The sequence below is a fragment of the Symphalangus syndactylus genome, chromosome 14, assembly GCF_028878055.3.
Source record: "Symphalangus syndactylus isolate Jambi chromosome 14, NHGRI_mSymSyn1-v2.1_pri, whole genome shotgun sequence".
NCBI lineage: Eukaryota > Metazoa > Chordata > Mammalia > Primates > Hylobatidae > Symphalangus > Symphalangus syndactylus.
Genome location: NC_072436.2, coordinates 12,005,963 through 12,026,288, shown reverse-complemented (window position 1 = coordinate 12,026,288; position 20,326 = coordinate 12,005,963). Strand labels below are relative to the sequence as shown.

General features: G+C 40.0%; 1 protein-coding gene across 11 annotated transcripts in view; it reads right to left on the bottom strand.

Moving 5' to 3' along the window:
- The window catches only part of TNRC6C (trinucleotide repeat containing adaptor 6C), a 149,145-nt gene that overhangs the window by 85,342 nt on the left and 43,477 nt on the right, over positions 1-20,326 (bottom strand). For 9 of the 11 annotated variants that reach the window (XM_055243485.2, XM_055243492.2, XM_055243486.2 and 6 more), the window contains exons 2-3: positions 19,387-19,486; positions 18,573-18,594 (exon numbers count right to left, since the gene is read on the bottom strand). In XM_055243485.2, coding sequence (XP_055099460.1) covers positions 18,573-18,594; positions 19,387-19,449 — 85 coding nt within the window. In that variant the 5' untranslated portion in view covers positions 19,450-19,486. The remainder of the gene's footprint in view (positions 1-18,572; positions 18,595-19,386; positions 19,487-20,326) is intronic. The other 2 variants (XM_055243493.2, XM_055243487.2) reach the window with 1 other exon arrangement.

Sequence of the window (20,326 nt, the reverse complement as noted above, 5' to 3'; positions counted from 1 at the left end):
TTTTGTTTGTTTTTTGAGACAGGGTCTCACTTCCGTTGCCCAAGCTGAAGTGTAATGGCATGATCACAGCTCACTGCAGCCTTGGCTTCCCGGGCTGAGGTGATCCTCCCACCTCAGCCTCCCAAGTGGCTAGGACGACAGATGTGTATCACCATGCCCAACTAATTTTTTGTATCTTTAGTAGATACGACCCCTGGACTCAAGCAATCTATCCACCTCAGCCTCTCAAAGTGCTGGAATTACAGGCGTGAGCCACTGTGCCCAGCTCAAAAGTTTTATTCTAGACTCAACAAGTGCTTCTTGGGAAGCTAGGAATATTGGTTCTTTTACTACGAAATTCAAAAGCATCAGCAGAAGAAGAGGAGGAGGAGGAGGAGGAGGAGGAGCAGGAGAAGGAAGGAATAAAAAAAGAGAACTATTAGCAAGCTACAGAAATTTTTGTGGTGAAAAACCCAGTTTCTCTTTTGTAAATAACTGACATTGGATGGCTAGCTACTATAAAAGTCAAAGTACAGTCATCCTTCAGTATCCAAGAGGGATTGGTTCCAGAAACCCCCTTGGATGCCAAAATCCAGATGCTCAAATCCCTGATATAAAACAGGTTATTATTTGCATATAACCTACACATACCCTCCCGCATACTTTTTGTTGTTGTTTTTAATTTTTAATTTTTTTTTTTTAGAGACGGGGTCTCACTGTGTTGCCCAGGGTGGGCTGGACTTGAATTCCTGGGCTTAAGTGTTCCTCCCACCTCAGCCTCCCAAATAGCTGGGACAATAGGTGCATACCACCATGCCCAGCTCTCCTATATATTTAAATAATCTCTAGATCACTTGTAATACCTAATGTAATTTACATGCTACATAAATAGCTGTTATACTGTATTGTTTACAGAATAATGACAAGAAAAAAGGTCTGTACATGTACAGTACATGTACTGCATCAGTACAGATGCAACTGTCCATTTATATTTCAAATATTTTTGATTGACAGTTGGTTAAATCCATGGATGCGGAAGCCACAGATAAGGAGTGCCAACTACACTTGTACTTCTACCTGTCATTTTGCCTTTTAAAAGACTGGAAATGAAGAAAATGCACCAGAACCCAAAACCTGATGGAAACAATTAGGTAAGGACTCAGGAGCAAAGAATTTGAGCTGATGGGAACCTTAGAAATCATCCAGTCCCACCCTTGTCTGCACAGGCTCAGGCAGCCGAGATGATCTGGCTGAGATGGCTGACCCAGCTACCACTGGGACTAGAAGTCACATCTCTGACCATGCTTTTCCACCATGCTGCTGTTAATCGTTCTTAAATGACTGAAGGACAAATTCAGGGTTGTTTTTCTTCAAAACCTTCAGAGGAAAAGGAATTCATGCTACAGAAAGGAAGAAGTAAGCAAATCATAAATGAATGTTATCAGTCCTTTTTTCAATATAAACAACCAAATTCTAAGACATTTGGATATGGAATATGGTTTCCTGTGTGCTATCTGCCTGATGCATTATGTGTAGTCAATCTTATATCTAAGACAGCCTCATTTTTTTTAAGAGTCAAAGTATTCCTAACCAGTCTTCCCTTTCCACCTTGAATAACTGTTATGTGAGTAGGGGAGGACTGGCAGGTGAACTAAGAATGCCCCTTACATTTTCAAAGGACGGGGAAAAACTCAAAGACAAATATATGACAGAGACCATATATGGCCAGCAAAGTCTAAAATTCTGGGAATGACCTTGGTGAGAGTCTCAAGGCATCTTTTTGGCCCAAAGACTAGACCTACAGGAAAAGGGCCAGATACTAATAGAGGGAACAGAAACTACTTGTAATAGTAGACTATCAGACATAGAAACCTTCCAGAGGAAAAATCCTGGTAATATATCCCGAAGTCTTATGTAGGTATTGTTTTATTTTAATTAAAAAAATTATAAATAAATAGGCCAGGCCTGGTGGCTCACGCCTTTAATCCTAGCACTTTGGGAGGCCAAGGCAGGCAGATCACCTGAAGTCAGGAGTTCAAGACCAGCCTGGCCAACATGGTGAAACCCCATCTCTACGAAAAATACAAAAATTAGCTGGGCATGGTGGCATACCCCTGTAATTCCAGCTACTTGGGAGGCTGAGGCAGAATAATCACTTGAGCCAGGGAGGCAGAGGTCGCAGTGAGCCAAGATTGCGCCATTGCACTCCAGCCTGGGTGACAGAGCGAGACTCCATCTCAAGAAAATAAAAAAAAAAATAATAATCTATTTCACGTCTCCTCTCCAACTGTAAAAATAATCTTTTTTATGATTACTGAATGAAAAGTTAAAATGATGCTATTAATCAAGAAGAAACAGGAACATATTAAGTTTGGAGAAATGAAATTACTCTCTTAGAAACGCAGGTGCTTTTACTCTGTAACAGCCTTGCGCTACAAGCACAACAGGATCAGTGAATGAGCACAAGTACATCAGCCTTGTCTGAATGCGCGGCCCACGCCCCTCCTGTGTCCCTCAGAGACGCCTCTGTGCTCTGCTGGCCCTCTCACTGCTAATGGACTTCAAGTCTTTGTACTCGTTCTCCAGCTCTGGACTCTCTGGAGAGGTTGTCCATGCTCACCATTCTGACCATCATTTCTGTGCTACTGATGCCTGAGTACTGTCGCAGTGTTGCCCTCGAGCTCCAAGTCCAGCCTCCTTCTTCAGCTACCTACTGGACAGTGCTGCTTGAAGGAAGCTTTCTTTCATACTGAACACATCCAAAAGTCAAACAAGAATTTCCTGGTCTGAGTCCAGGACTGTGTTGGTTGCTGTAGGAAGGCAATGGAGCACTTAGGTTTCTCACTTAAGTGGATCAACAATGAACTGGGGAAATAAAGAAGACACACAGAGTATTTAAAGCTTGTGCAATTGACTGGAAATCTCAGACAAGTGTAGAGAGGAAGGATGACCATGTGCTGCCCAGTACAGCAGCCACTGGCCAAGTGTGGCTGTTGAGCCTTGGTGTCTAAATTGAGATGTACTTAGTATTAAAACATACACTGGATTCTAAAGACTTAGTACCAAAAAAAGAGAAATACCTCATTAACAATTTTTCTGTTGATTTCACATTGAAATGGTGATATTTTGGATAGATCAAGTTAAACATACATTATTAAAAGTAATTCCACCTGTTACTTTTTAAATGATGCAACTAGGCTATTTAAAATGATTTATGTGGCTCACATTTGTGGCTTCCATTATTTCTATTGACCGGTGCTGGTCTAGAAATGGCATTGTATTACTGAAAAGGATAAAGTTTAAGCTAGTTTCTCAGAAACTGTTAAATAATTACTTGTTTTCATAAAGACTGAAAGTGAAACAGAGATTGAGAAACTACAAGTTGTGACAGATCACAAGCTTTTTCAGGTGGGAGAATTTCTCTTACAACTATTTACTCTACACTAAAGTACTAGCACATTATTTCACAAACAGAAAAAAATGCCACAAAGTATGTATTCAATTAATAAAAAGACCAAGAGCCCTGGAGTATAATGCAAGCATGGCACACTCAGTTTACCCACGTACTTGTTTTCACAGTGATATTTCCAGCTTGCAATGCTAATGCTATGGCTGGTAGTCTACAGGTCATCCTGGACCCTAAGAATAGGGAAGAGAAGCCTCACTCAGCAAAGCAACAGACAGAGGAACGGGGAATTCTGACCCAGTTGAGCTGTACACCTCTGGGTCTCTTTTATATTATGCAGTGATAAACCTTCTGACTTAAGCCAGTACTTTTTGGATCTTTGAATCAAGCAGCCACTTAATAATCTCAAGTGATAAGTGGAAGATCTCAAAATCTGGATCTATTCTTGTAACACAGATAAATTAAATGGGCATTTTCTTTTTTTGTCTAGCCATAAACTCTTTTCAGATCCTCATTTATGGGTCTATTGCTGTCTAAAAAACCAGGGCATCAATGACATTCCCCTTCTTCAAAAAGACCTGACTCAAGGGCCATACCTCAAAGATAAGGACTCACATGGGAACCTACCCTTCTAAACATCAGCATTTTCATGCAGCAAGAGAATACAGGAAGGCAATGGGAACTTTAGCTTCTTTATGATTTTTCAACAAATCATGTTTTATTTAAGAAACATTAAGATAGCAATCATTTAATAACTACATATATAATTTTAAAAAACTTTCAGCAAGCTGGAAATTCTGGTTACTCTTTGCCTAGTAAGTTTTTGCCTTTTGTTTTTTAAATGAGGGCGACACCTGCTGGTAAAAAGGTAGATGGTAACTCTTTATATAAGAAAGCAAGTCTTTTAAAACAATTTTCTTTCCAAGAATTTTCTGCTTTCAGCTAAAATTTTCAGGTAGTATTGTCGTAACAGGGCCAAATAGATAGATTCCCATTTTGCTTTTTCTAAAATGACAGGCTACAGTATGGACACGAAGTTCAGGCCGCTGTCCCTTCAGACTTTGGAGAACTTGGTTTTGAAGGAGCTCCTTTTCAGACTTTTCTACTACATTGTCATCTCTAAGATACCAAGAGAGAAGGAGCCTGCCTTGCTGACCCAGCCTCCTTAGCCCCCAGTCTACCCTTGCTAGAGTCTGAGCCTTTTCAAGCCCTGGCTGCAACCCCATTCTCTCTGCTTCTTTCCTAGCCATTTTAATTGGCTTGAGTCTCATCGTGCTCAGTCACTTCAGTATCGTCATCTGTAACGGCCGAGGCCCCCGACCTTCCTTCCTTTCACTATGCTTGCTATCCATACTTCTGTAACATCCCAACCTTCAGTCACTTCCAGACCGCCTGACACTGCCACATGTAGTCTCAGAAACAGCAATGAGCTCTGTTACCTACTAACACTAGCATAAGCATCCCCTGCCACCAAGAATTCCTCTTACTAACCTAACATGGACTGCCAAAACCCCCTCTTGTAACTGCTTAAAACTTTTCCTGCACTCTGGAATCCTGATGCCATCCAGCTTCTCTCAATCTATGGCCTGGATTTCTAGTTTATAGAGATAGAAAGTACTCACTCATTCAATAAACACAGAGGTTTTCTACAGCTCAGCCTCTTCTAGGCTGAGGCTGTATCAAGGAACAGAAAAGAGATTCCTGGCCCTGTGGAGCTCACATCTTAGTAGAGAAAAAAGATCAATAATAAACTTGATGTGTAAGCAAGACACATGGTTCAGCAGGTGTTAAGTGCTGCAAAAAAAGGAAAGTAGGGTAAATAAGGGCTCAAACTCACTGTGTTCCCATGCAATCTGCCTATCATTCACTCCACCCCCCAAAACATGTCAATATCCCCACCTATCCTCTCCTTATTTAGAAAATATTTAATGGGTTCCTATTCTGTGCCAGGCACTGTGAATACTGAGTATTATATAAAAAAATATGGTTCCGGCTGGGCATGGTGGCTCATGCCTGTAATCCCAGCACTTTGGGAGGCCGAGGCGGGAGGATCACGAGGTCAGGAGTTCGAGACCAGCCTGGCCAATATGGTGAAACCCCACCTCTACTTAAAAAAATACAAAAGTTAGCCGGGCGTGCTGATGCACACCTGTAGTCCCAGCTACTCTGGAGGCTAAGGCAGAAGAATCACTTGAGCCAGGGAGGTGGAGGTTGCAGTGAGCCGAGATTGCACCACTGCACTCCAGCCTGGCGACAGAGCAAGACTCCAACTCAAAAAAAAACAAAACAAAAATCAAAAACCAAAAAACATACACACACACACACGGTTCCTGTCTTTATAGTTTATCATATAGTAGAAGAAACATCTTTAAAATGATTTCCCAAATAGAAAATTACACATTGTTCTAAGCACGATAAAAGGAACAGTGGGACAAGATAACCTAATTTAGGGATTCAGAAAGCTCCTTTGAGAAAGTGACAATTAAGCAGAGCCTGAAAAAGTATGTCAGGGTTAGCGAGGTAGAGTATGTCTGTGTGTTTGTGTGCGCACCTCGTACCTACAAACTCACTCCCACCAGCCTAGACAGTGCACGAGAAGGCCCTGAAATGGCAAAGAGCTTCTTGCCTTCAGGGGTTGAAGCCTAGCGGGGTTGTTTCACAGGAGGATGGAGAGGTAGGCAGAGACCCTGGAAGGATTTTGGATTCTATCACTTGACCTGTAGCTGGGAGAGCACTGGGTGGTTCCATGGATATCCGGATACTCCTCAGTGTTCCTGCCTGGCTGCCACACTAGGAGAAGCCTGGACCTTCCAGTTTCAGAGAGAAACTCTAGAGACAGGCTGCTACAATTGTTAACCCATGGTGAGCTGAACAGCTGTGCAGTCATGGGTTGTCTAAGCTCAACAAGCACTTCAAGCTGTTGAGGTCTCTGAGACCCCGTGCAGACTCTAGAGCCATGTGGTTGGGAGAGGAGGCAGCGGTGCCCTCCTTGTTCAGCTCTGCCACCTGAGCAGGAATGCAACATGGGAAAAGAAGTTCCCTATGATCCACCTTACATTCCTCACCCTGGTCTGAACAGAGCAGGGGAGCAGGGAGTGGGAGCACGCTGAGGTGCTTCTATCTTATTCAATTACCTAAGTCATAACTACTGACAGTCTTTTCTTTAAAAATTTATTTAGAAATATTTAAGACATTTAAAAAAAGGCATAAAGACCAAATAATCAACAAATCTCCATGAAGCCAATCTCCAGCTTAAGAAATAAAATGTCACCATTCCACCAAAGTCCCACCTATCTTTCCCTCCCTGACTATACACTCCACCTTCCCCCAGCAAAGATCATCACCATTCAGAACTGGGATTTATCAATTCCATACACTTCTCCTGAAAGGGAGGTGCAGTGGCTAAAAGTAGGGACTTGGGGTTGAAACTTCAGCTCTGCCACTTTCTTGCTGGGGATCCTGGATAAGTTTCTTAGCTTCTCCATCCTTCAGTCATGCCATCCATAACATGCGGGCAAGGGCGGGGGGATAAAAGGGAGCTAAGAATCCCTTACTGAGAGAGTTCCTTGATGAGTGAATGCTAATCTACGTAAAGAATGATTTAGAACAGTGACTGGCACTTAGTACACAGTAAGCGTTTATATTATAATAATCCTCCTCCTCTCAGAAGCAATGGAAGCCACAGAAGTTAAATAATCATGTTAAAGGAGGAACCACAGAGAATGACCTAAAGAAGGGAAGGCAAGCAGAGACTGCAGTAATTTAGAAGAGGTAATGACAGCTGTACTCAGGAATGGAGGATTAGATCTTACTCTGGTTCTAAACCTCCCCCCTTAATTTGGTTCTCATATCTCCAACAGTTTGGAAAGTGTTACGCGCTAGATGAATGTTAATGAACAGCCATCCCATTATTTTTTAAAGGTTTACAAAGCAAGTAGTCAAAGTGGTCTCTCCCACCCACCACCACAGGCACACCTGGTGCAGGACTGACAAGCCTGGCACACAGCTTATGCAGCCTCCCTGCAAGGAGAGCTGAGGCTAGGGATCCAGTTCCCCCAGTTACATGTGAGTGCATGTGACCTGGCAGGTACTGGCTGTGGGTGCCTGTAAGCACAGTACTGGAGATGGTGGCAGTTTCTGTGCAGGGGCCACATTCCCAATCACTCCTTTTGTGGCTGTGACAGACAGTGTTGGTGCCGCTTCCTGACCCCTGGTCTGCAGCAGTGGCACTGTGCTCTGGAAGTCAAGAGAGCCAATGGGGCCTCTCAATTATTCCTGGAGGTAGCAGCTCTTCAGGGAACTCTTGGGGGAGTCATTTCTGAAGGCCCAGCCTGGAGTTTACCCCCTTCAGCCCTTTCAGTGATTTTATACGCACCCAGTCCTCCATATTTTAAACCCATTTCTGCTTATAACAGCTAGAGTCGTTTCTATATTCTTCAGCCGAAATCTGGTTAAGAGCATAGACTTTTTTAGCAAGGAGTTTTACTTATTTATTATTGAGATGGAGTCTTGCTCTGTTGCCCAGGCTGGAGTGCAATGGCATGGTCTCGGCTTACTGCAACCTCTGATTCCTGGGTTCAAGCGATTTCTCCTGCCTTGGCCTCCCGAGTAGCTGGGATTACAGGCGCCTGCCACCACACCCAGCTAATTTTTGTATTTTTAGTAGAGATAGGGTTCTGCCATCTTGGCCAGGCTGGTCTGGAACTCCTGACCTCAGGTGATCCGCCCACCTCGGCCTCCCAAAGTGCTGGGATTACAGGCTGAGCCACTGTGCCTGGCCCAAGTAGTACATTTAAATCTTCCATCTACCTAGGCAACATCCCAGTGTGTGGTATCAGCTAGGTATACCACTGTTTCTCTGTAATGGCATTTACTGTTAAAAGGATCCTCAATTAGAATCCCATGGGCTGCCACCATTAGCCTGAAGTATAATAACAAGTAGGTGTGAAATGGATGAAAGCGGTATATTTTAAAACTAACTTTTTATAGGTAAATGCTAACTGGGAGGGACATTTTTAACCCACACATTTTAACACATCTTCTTTCTGAAATTTGGATGCACCTTACAACTGATGTATAAATACAACAAGGTTTCCTCATTCATGCTCCACCTCTGTCAACAGGACGTTATTGAATCGATGATATGTCCTATGACTGATGTCATCTCGGAACTTAAGAAACAAGCTTTTGTAAGATAAAGCATAGAACTTCTCTTATGCATGGACACCCCACACAATGAAAAAAATTGTCAAAAATCAAGCAGTAATTCTAGTCATTTCAGAATAAATATTCAAAGATTCAGAGTTTCTTAACATTTTAAATTTACTCAAATATAAGATTGTTTGCAAATGTCACTATGTAAGAGAACTATTCTCTTGTGCCAACATAATCAGTGATTCCAAGGAATATTTTTGTTATTACAATTTCTTCTGCAGCCTGTAAAGCAGCAAACATTGTGGCGAGAAGTTGCCTTAGAACAATGAAATGCAAGCAGAAGACAGCTCTGAGTACCGAGGGTCCATCTGCTGTGCTCATCAGCAGTCCCGGAGGGATACAGAGTGGTGCCTTCTGTTTGTTCAGTGGATGCTTCTGGCTGATCTATCACCGTGGCAACGCTTGCAGCCCAACTCAAAATGAGCACAGACTCATTAACTACAAACTACATTAACTTAGTGTCTGTTGCTAATGAGAAATGCCGTTCAGAGGTATTTTCTACTCTAGCATATTACAGTTACCTCTCTAAAAGGTACCAAATGCCACTCTCAATACATCACATACTAGATAACATAAATGTTAAAAGAAAGCAAAATTATTTTAATAATGACTACAAACAGTAAGAATCATTTCATTAAAAGGTTACTTTGTTCTGGCCCTTGGATACTCCTGCTGTAAGAAAATGTACTATGTATCATATATGCAAGTATACCTAAGTTCTTTTTAAACAACAGGCTTATTTAGAATATCAATTTAGAAAATGTCGCTAACAGCATATGTTAAAGCTGAGCAATCAAGACAGCATTAATGCCTACTGGCTCTCCTATAATCTTCTCATATGTAACATTGATCATAACTCTCTCCAAGTGAGGCAACACACTGGACAAAACATTAAAGGCAAAGAAAGTCCACTGGGTGTAGAGCTTGTCAGTTCCCTTAACTCCTTCTTGACCACATCTCTTTTCATGCTCAATCATCCTGAACTGAATAAGCTCTCAGAACAAACGGCAAATCCTAAATCTCATGAAACACAGAAGATTTAAGTGGAATTATGTCTCAAATGTGTTCTCCCAGGACTGATAAATTGGGAAATAGCAGTAATCTTAGAATATTTTCCCTTCGAAAGTGCAGAATCCCACAACCCGCCAGAAGGGGGAGCCAAAGTTAAACTACAACATTTAGTAAGACAAGGCTGGTGTAGGAGAAAAATTGGTCTTATTTCAACTGATTTGGAAAAGCCTTCTTATTCTCTTAGGCAAAAGAGTACAACTCCTCTTTGATGCCTCGCATAGTGGACCAATCTCCATCTCTCACTTTGGCCTCACCTCATACCCAGCTATTGCACAGCTTCTTGTTTGTTTAGTTCATGGAAAATGTCATACTCCATCCGGCCACAGGCTCTTTACAAATGCTGTTCCCTCTCTATGTAGGAGTGTCCCCTGGCCTAGTTGGGTCCTGTTCACCCTTCAGATTCAGTGATGCCTTCCACAACTCCTGCCAAGTTCAGGCTCCTTTGTTGATGCTGTCACACAGTCACCATCCCAGTTAGTAAGGATACATGTATCACTGTGGTTGAGATTTATGTCCATTCCTCATAAGACTCAGCTCCGTGAGTGGGAAGTATATCTCTATTTTAACATTTTCTTCCCATAGCAATCAGCACAGTACCAGGCAAATAGTAGGTGCTCAATAAATATCTGCTGGCTCAAATGATTAGTTAGCCCAGTTAGTTTCTAAGTTCTGCCTGTTCTATCAATCATCACTACCCTTCCCTGTCTATCCCCGCCACTTAGCTAGTCAGCTGGAGTCTGAACTATGCACTGGTCCAACTGCACCTGCTGCCTCCAGCTCTCTCTCCTCCTCTGTTTAATTCATCTTCAATTCTGCAGGTTCAGTGATCTTTCTAAAGCACAAATCTCATGATGTCACTCTCCTACTTAAAACTCTCCAATGGCTCCCGCTCTGGTCTAGAAGATCTAAAGTCCTTAGGAAGGTGTTCAAGGACTCTATGAACTAGCTTCCCACCTTCCACCTCTCTCAAAAGAGCTGAAAAACAGTTTCAACTCTTTTTTGGGTAGAATAGCTTGGTAAGGGTGCTCAGTTTTAATGACCTGATGGATGGGTTTAAGATGACTGGGATAAGGCAACCCCTCCTTGTCCTTGCTTTCATAGCAAACTTAGGGCACAACTGGGAGTGGCCCAGCTTTGGTATGCACTTACCTCATTCATATCAGTATTTTCCTTTCCCAATTCTCTCACTTACTTTTAAAAACAGGTTATCTTTTCTTATAGATACAAACATTTGATGAAAAGATGACCAAACCTAAATCCTTTCAGGTAGAAAGTGTGAGATAGATAAACCACAATCAACTTCACTGACCATCTGCTGGGTCCTCCCTGCACCGGCCGCCACCTCACTCAGCAGCTCCTCTGCTGCCAACATTGTAAAATTTCTTTTTTGTACTTTCCTTAGAGCCTGACTTCTCAGACCTGGAAGCATTGGCTCCCTACCTGCCCCTGGCCATGAAATGCTTATACTGACCTACTGATACCTGGCTGAGATAAAGAAGTTACAATGCCCAGAACATTTTATTGCATTCATTTGCATATACATATATTTGCTTATCTGCCTGGCTCTTCCCACTAAAATATCTCTTTGAGAACAGGGAACTTTTTTAAAAAAGCTTTTATTTTAGGTTAGGAGGTACGTATGAAGGTTTGTTACACAGGTAAACTCATGTCATGGGGGCTTGATGTACAGATTATTTCATCACCCAGGTATTAAACCCAGTGCCCAACAGTGATCTTTTCTGCTCCTCTCCCTTCTTCCACCCTCCACCCTCAAGTAGAACCCCGTGTCTGTAGTTTCCTTCTTTGAGAACAGGGAACTGATCTCTGCCATCTAACAGGTATTTATTAACTGTTTAAGTTAATTAATGAATTAACTAGCCACCTCTAGGTAGCAAAATGTGACTAATATTTAGCTCATTTATTAATGTAATCTTTAGTTATGCTAAAAGCTAGATAAAATGTGATTCTATTTGAAAGTGCATATTTTCTGATATTACTATTTACAAGTAACTACACACATAGAAAGAAGGGAAATGACTGAGGCATGCAGACAACTAAGTTGTACTGTTGAGTCTTTCTGCCCAACTCTAGAGGCCAATTTAGTATCAGAAACCAATCTGGAAAAAGAAAATAAATAACAATGAAAAATGGACAAAAGGCTTTAAAAGACGCTTCACCAAGATGACAAATAAGCACATGAAAATAAGGTGCAACATTAGTCATTAGGTTAATGCCAATTAAAAGTGTAATGAGATACCACTACATACCTATTAGAATGGCTAAAATTATGAAGATGACCATACCACGCATTGGTGAAGATGTAGAACTGTGAAATAGTATAAACACGTTGGGAAAGAGCTGTGTGCAATTTCTTGAAAAAATGAAACATACACCTATCATATGCCATAGCCATTTTACTATTATGCATTTACCCAAGATAAATGAAAGTATATAGCCATATAAGACTTGTACATAAATGTTCAAAGAAGCTTTACTCAATAGCTCAAAACTAGAAAAACACAGATGTCCATGAACAGGAGAATGAAGAGGATAAATAGCTGTGATACACCTACACAATGGAACACTGCTCAGCAATAAAAAGGAATGAACTACTGATACACACTACAGCATGGATGAATTTCAAAAGCAATAATACACTGAGTGAAAGGAGCCAAAGCGCACAGTGTAGGAGTCCCTCAATACAATGTTCTAGAAATAAAAACTCTTTATAGTGGCAGAAAGCAGATCAGTGTTTGCCTAGAGACAGATGGGGGTAGGGTGGGGGCAGAAGAGATGGATCAGAAAAGGTCACAAGGACACCTTCAGGGATGATGGGTGTCATCTTGATCATGGTGATGGTTTCACAGGTGAATACATGCCAACACTTATCTAATTGTTCTCTTTAAATATAATGTCCACGATAACTCAATAAAGCTGTTTTTAAAAAACACGGAAAAGAAACTGATCTGGGTAAACTATTTCTTAGAAAGCAGACGGTCAGCATCCTTTAGAGTTATAAACTGTAACTTTGTCTAAACTTAGAAACTGCCTTTATGTTTAAAGTTTTAATGAAAAGTTACATGAAACAGAGATGTGAACTTTCACTTTATCTGAGACTCAGGAGAAGTGCCCTCAGGAGGCGCCCCCGGAGCACAGTGCCCCGCTTCCTTGCCGCTAGGCTCACTTCCTTTCTTTCACAATTTGTTCAAGAACTTACACGTTCATGTACTTACTAAGAGGTTCTGGCAATACATTTTTACCCTTTTGAATAACCTATATATTTTTAAAATGTCTCATCTTAATACGTTTTCTGTTTCCATGGAAAAAAATTAATGTTTATTTTATTTCCCCCCCCGGAACTTAACAGTAAAATAAACACTTTAAATATAAAGCAACATAGCTAAAGAAAGACATATCTAATATTTCAAAACCTAAAAGATGCCATCCCCTGAAGATAACTCATACAATCAATTTCTTAGGAATTTCCTTCAGCCTTATTTGAAAACATCCTAAGTGTCTAAGTTCCTTCCTAAAATTAATAATTATACTGACAACAAATACAGAATACTCATGTCTCCAGCCCCATATACGGTTGTAGAAAAAACATATGAAAAACATATATTTCTATGTGTGACTATAAAATTGGGAAGATATGCTATAAACCTCAATTCTCACTACTTTTCATTCTGATTGATATTAAACTTTATATGTTTAGATGAGCCTAAGCACACTGCCAATACTTTGTGACTCTAAAACCTCCATCACTCAACTGAAGACTACTGGAAGACTACGGCCTCAACTGACTTACATTATTGACAACAGCACCTAGAGGTTTTGTTTACCAATTACAAACTGAATGCACGGTCAAGTTTAATACCTCACTGCAAAACTGCAATTATACTCTTTATAAACAAGATTAGGATACTAATTAAATGTACGAATTTAGGCTGAGCTGGTGGCTCAAACCTGTAATCCCAGCACTTTGGGAGGCCAAAGTGGGTGGACTGCTTGAGTGTGAGACCAACCTGGGCAACACGGCAAAACCCTGTCTGTACAAAAAAATACAAAAATTAGCCAGGCACTGTGGCATGCACCTGTAGTCAGCTACTTGGGAGGCTGAGGCGGGGGGACCACTTGAGCCTCGGAGGTGGTGGCTGCAGTGAGCTGTGTTCGTGCCACTACACTCCAGCCTGGGCTACAGAGTTAGACCCTCTCTCTCAAAAAAAGTATAAATTCAAATGAATATGACTTAAAAATCATAATTCAGGCCAGGCACAGTGGCTCACGCCTGTAATCCCAGCACTTTGGGAGGCCGAAGCAGGCGGGATCACAAGGTCAGGAGTTTGAGACCCTCCTGGCCAACATGGTGAAACCTTGTCTCTATGAAAAATACAAAAATTAGCTGGGCGTGGTGGTGCGCACCTGTAGTCCCAGCTACTCTGGAGGCCGAGGCAGCAGAATCGCTTGAACCTGGGAGGCAGAGGTTCCAGTGAGCCGAGATTGCGCCACTGCACTCCAGCTGGGCAACAAGAGCAAAACTCCATCTCAAAAAAAAAAAAGAAAAAAAAAATCATAATTCATTAATGATATGGACCATGAACCATAATGGGTCATGAAGGTATTCACTTTCATACATGGTAAGATTAACTTTGAGCTTTTTGTATGAAAACATCCACTTTATCAACTTAAACAAATCTGGCTAAAAGCACTGAATTAAATTTTCACATTTATGAAAATTATCATAGTTAATCATTAAAAAAAACCCTCACTCAATCCATGAAAACACCCAGGAAACAATACTGAAAACTTAGGCTCCTAAGGTCATCATATCGCAAATAAAGCTATTATTACCTGTGCCTCAATTAAGGGCAGTGCCAAAAATAAAGAAAACTGATTACTCATTATGGTCATAAAACCTATGCCAGTCTGAAGTGACACTTGGACCCCAGTTACTCCACAGAGAGCTACAATGCACAAGTTAATGGCAACAGGATTATATCTGATTCCCTTTTCCCCCAGTATGAGAGCATCTAGGGTCTCACTAAGGGTAACAGGTAATTGTGTTTGGCTGTCTCTTTCTTTGGTCACCAACGCAAAGACAATATTCAGCAGAATTTACAAAGGTCTAGTTTGTTTATGAATAGGCTTCCACAGAGGTTTTCAAATTGCTTGGTGCAGCTCCTTGAAGGGATAGGGATCCAGGAGTGCTAACTGCGGGGGAGCAGTGGAGAGTCCATATAAATATATATTTATGTATATGAATTCATAGAGAGATGCATTCAAGGATGGCTAACAAACTGTTAATGGGTAAATATCTCAGGACAGAGAAATTCCGAGTGAACTTTAATTTCTTTTTAGATAATCTCAAATTATTTTCAATGAGAATATATAACTTTTGTTTTTCATCACAGGAGGGAAAAATCAGAAAAAGTTGACTACGACAACAACCCAAGAGTCCGAGACAACTAAGGAAAAGGCCTCCCGGTATAGAAACACACCCAGATTCCTTAGGAGTGCAGGACACCAACCCCACTGGAGGGTCTGCAGACTTAGAGGCATAGAGGAAAATCAAGGGGGAGTCAAGAGGAAGAAACTGATGAAAGCCAAATTGAATCAACTATTTGAGTGAAAACCCCCAGGGCTGAATAAAAGTGTATCTCCTAGCTGCAGAGAAAACATGGTTCCCATGATCACATCAGGGTAGGATGGGGGTATGAATGTTGGCAGCATAGTGTTTCACACAAACGTACTCACTTGGCCTGAATCTTAAAAAGAAAATGACCCAAACAAAGGCATCACAGGTCAGAATTTGAAAAGATAACCAGGAACAAAATTTCTGTTTAGTGGTAATTTTAGAAAGCAGACTTTCTAGAAATCTAATTTTCAAATCGGGGGTGGGGAGAGGGTAGGAAAGCATGCTACATAATAGATTAAGTTATTCAAAAAAGATATATTTCTAGTTAGCTTCAGTTCAGCATTAGTCTTTTAAATAAAAATTCATCGTTTAAGTTTGATGGTTATAGCCAGATGCAAACTTTTTTTAAGTATAATTAATGCTATAATGAAGACTCATCTATTAAGAAGGGATTAGACTAGTTAATATTCTCCAGGAGAAGGTAGAGGGGTATCATAGATGAGCATGTCATATATTCTAAAAAGTTCCTTGAAAATGTTTAAAACAAATCCAAATTTAAAGCATTTCTATTATTGAGAAAATTAAGTCAAATATAATGCTAAATAATTGGGGCACGGCTTTACTAATGCTACTAGTTGAGTGGTGTGTAATATTGCAGAGCAAGGGAATTTCTAATTGATTTGGTCTAGCTTGAGCTAATTATCAAAACCAAAATTATTCAAACTTCTACAATGTTGATTGATTCAGTATATTATGCAATCTAATTTATAACTGTAGCTTCTCTCTTAAGAGTATCCAACTCTCGGACTCTCTCAAATTGCTAAACACTTTCCTATATTCAAACAACTCAGGGCCTTGAGACTTCTGGGTGCTGCCTTGTGGCAAATGTGGCCCCTGCCCTCATGGACACACAATCTGGAGCAGGGGAGGGAAGTCAAAATGCTAGAATGTTAGGAAAGCATCAATTTTATGTGTGAACACTAATACTAGTACTATAACACGTATCATTGGTACAGTCAGGCCAACCTGTGTCACCCGACATAAGTGTCCAGTCAGAAAGTTGGAACCAATATTTCTCAGGCAATGAATTTTGGTTTGAACCAGTAATAATGAAGAGTCTGAGAAAAATGTAAACCTTGACGCTGCTAATATTCATCAATGAATTACCTAGCAGTAACTGTTAGATTATTTATAATTCAAAAAGCATTTTTTGTTTGGAAAGACATTAATCATTACTACAACCCATTCTAAGGCTAGTTAGTAGTTACTGATAAACTGTACCCAAAGGAACAGTATTTTAGAGGATATAGAAGGAGAAGAGAAAAATCCAGTAGCGTTTGGAGTTAGCAATGAAAATTCTCAACAGAGGCCTGGTGCAGTGGCTCATGCCTGTAATCCCAGCACTTTGGCAGGCCGAGGGGGGGGGAACCATTTGAGGTCAGGAGTTCGAGACCAACCTGGCCAACATGGTGAAACCCTATCTCTACTAAAAATACAAAAAATTAGCCGGGTGTGGCCGTGTGTGCCTGTAATCCCAGCTTACAGGGCAGGGGTGGGGTGATGCTGAGGCAGGAGAATCACTTGAACCTGAAGGGTGGAGGCTGCAGTGAGCCGAGATCATGCCACCGTACTCCACCCAGCCTGGGAGACAGAGCAAGACTCCGTCTCAAAAAAAAAAAAAAAAAAAAAAGTAAAAGAAAATTCTCATCAGAACAGTAATAGAAAATAATAGCTCTGCGTAAAGTGGTGGGACAATGTAATTCACAATCACTGTTCAGTAATAAGCAATTTGTTACTACTTGAGGAGAAAACAGCGACAACGACGAAGAATATACCTGGTACTAGATCAGATTGAAAAATTCAAAATGTTAAAAAAAAAAGAAGAAGAAATGGATAATCAGAACAGTTAACTCTGTATTTTGAAATGACAATAGTAAGAAACCATTGTTTTTCTTTCAAGATCATAAATTCATACACAACTATGTACCATAACCCTTTTGGACCCTTCTGGAAAAGTGTTATATAAATTCACAGTGCTTCTAAGAGTATAATAAAGAAAAATGTCCTTTTTGCTATGCTGCTTTTTAATATTCATTGAGCATTAACTCCCTCTCTTCATGTGACTCTAGAGGTTCAGAGACCTGGGCTCCCTCAAGTCTTGTCTTTACCATTAACTGGTTCTTAACCAAGAACCAGCTTCTTAATTCACACTAGGAGATTATCTGTAAACGAATTCCTTTCCTGTTCAGCTATGAAGTTCAAATGAGATAATATACATAAACTTAACTTTGAAAATCATAAAATGTCTCACAAAAGCATAGTATTAGCTGTGAGTGCATGTGTCTACATGTACAGTTGTGTACATGTGATGGTCCAGTGGAAAAAAACTTCAGAATAACAGTTATAGTAAACCTTTACTGAGCACCAATTATATGCTAGATACTAAGCCATCTTCCTGCACGATCTCAATTAGTCTTTTTTTCTTTTACATTCTATTTTTAATTGACAAATAATCGTATTAAGTCTTTGTAACAGCTTTATGAGGTAGGAACCATTCACTAACTTTCTCATTTTAAATATGAGATACTGAAGGCTAAAGAAGTGAAGTAACTTGTCCCAAATTAAACAGAGCTAGTGTATGTGACTCCTGAGTGTGTGCTCTTAACCACTGGGAAATAACTAAACATACAGTATAAAATGAAGAGGCTTGGAGTGTGGTTTTCAGTTTGTTCATTCTGAATCTCTAGCACATCATAGGAGTTCCTGAGTAACAGCGAGAAATGCGTGTTTCCACCAACACCTTTTATGATAACCAGCAAATTCTGGACTTGGAGGAGAAAAAGAGAAATCTTTTACATATCAATAAGCAAAGAGGGAATCCAGAAAGAATATATCTTTTTTATTATAAAGGATAGTTGGCAATCCTTAAAAAAATGCAGATATCCTTTGGTTGTTCTTATTCAAACTGAATCAACTTTATCAGTTCAATCCTGTTTGGTGGAAATCAAACCAAAAGAAAATTTAAAAGCACTGTTTGGAAAGCTAATATAACATTCTTCAGGCATTTTTAGATTAACCAAATACCAATGAGATGCAGATGTAAAACCAGTGATAAATGAGGAATTTCACAATGAATAACAAAAAATAGTTTCAAAGGCAGGCTTAGATTCTCATTTTGTAACCATCAATTAAAAAAAAAAAGTCATCCTGGTCATAAAAATTTTGGTACCGCCATAAATGTACCCCCCTAAATATAAATAAACTTACCTTTGGTTTTTTGATCAGCAGCCTGAAAAAAAAAAAAAGAAAGAAAGAAAGAAAGAAAGAAACTCTTTAGGAATAACGTGTAGAATGTACACATCTATGAAAGTTTATAAGCAAACTTTTAGTATTGAAAATTTTAAAAATGAGTTTTTGCCCAGTTAACTTATTACAATTTATTAGTGGGAAAAATGTGTACATGCCATTGATTACATACCAATACTAATCTAAAGGCAAAAAATTCTATCTGGAGCTCATTTAAACTCTATAATTTTAACAGGCTCTAATAGGTATACAGTTTAAACTATAAGATACATTAAACTAGGTAAGAACAAAGACAAATGGCATAACTTGGTATTTTAAATGCCATAAAATTCAAGCTTGACTATAAAGTTTACAGTAGGGCTTTTATTTTTAATCTTTACTAATAGGATTCGTAAAAGAACATTTGCCAAAGCTGCAAAAAAAAAAGTATTTCTAGCTTTTCTAATAAGATCAGTTGAATGGCCCTTCTTCATTTATTAGACATGGTTGTTCAGGACAGTTCATTTTAAGTAGAACAACATGGACACACTTTACCACCAGCAACTAAAACACGGCTTCCTTAAAACACAGCTCTAACACTTCCAGTTCCAAGTTAGACATTTATGGCTGTCACCTGTATTTATTTCACCAGTAGGATATCTATTATTCGCTAATTATAGACTTGGCATATTGATTTAAAAAGTAACAGAATGAAACCTTGTCATGTAATGGCTATGATGATGCAAATGAGACACACAATGATACAAAGACAATGAAGTAGGAACTTCAGTCAAACCTTTTTCTGAGCACCTTCCTTCTTTTTCTTTTCTTCCTGCTTTTTCTTTTTCTTTTCTTCCATCAAACGTTCCTCTTCTTGTGTTTCTTGCTCTTTCTCCCTATAAAATACAAAGAAAACTAGTATAAGTTTGATGATCATGTTAAGTCAAACAATGAAAAAGCACTAGCTGCTCCAAATCTTAAGACAGAATTTCGCATATGGTATAGAGGAGGACCCTCTGAGAAGGCACTAGAAAGGGACACTTCCCTAACAGCACTGCAGGTTGCCCTGACTTCTTCAGTAGCTGGCTGTCTCATTCATTCAGCCCACATTGTTGAACACCAACCCATCATCCGGCATTGCTAGGGATAAGGGTATGATATGGAGTAAGATATAGCTGCTACAGTCCAGCCCCTAGTCTGGTCTCGAATTCCTGGGCTCAAGCAATCTCCTGCCCTGGCCTCCCAAAGTGCTGGGATTACCAGTGTGAGGCACCAAGCCTGGCCATGCTTTATTTTTTCCACTTGATCCTAGGGTTCTGAAATTTCAGGGTGATGTATCTTTTCTCCCCCATTATTTGTGCTTGGCATTTGGCTGATGCTTTCAGCTCATACCTTTCAGTCCTCTATTTTCTTGAAAACACCTTCCTTCTGTTTCTAAATAACAACATATTGAACCTCTTGGATTGATCACCTGTAACTTGTTTCTCTTACATTTTCTACTCTTTTTTTATTGGTGCTTCTATTTTGAGGGTGCTTGATTCAACTTGATCTTCTAATCCTTCTACTGAGTTTTTTACTGTGATGTTTAAAACTGTTAACTTTCTTGTGCTCTTGAATGCTCCTTTTCCACAACACCCTGTTCTTGTTTTAGGTATGCAAAATAATCTCTATTCTTTTCTCTGAAAATCTTCTAAGTTTTCTGCATATCTTTGTTCCTTCTCTGGATGCCTCTTCGC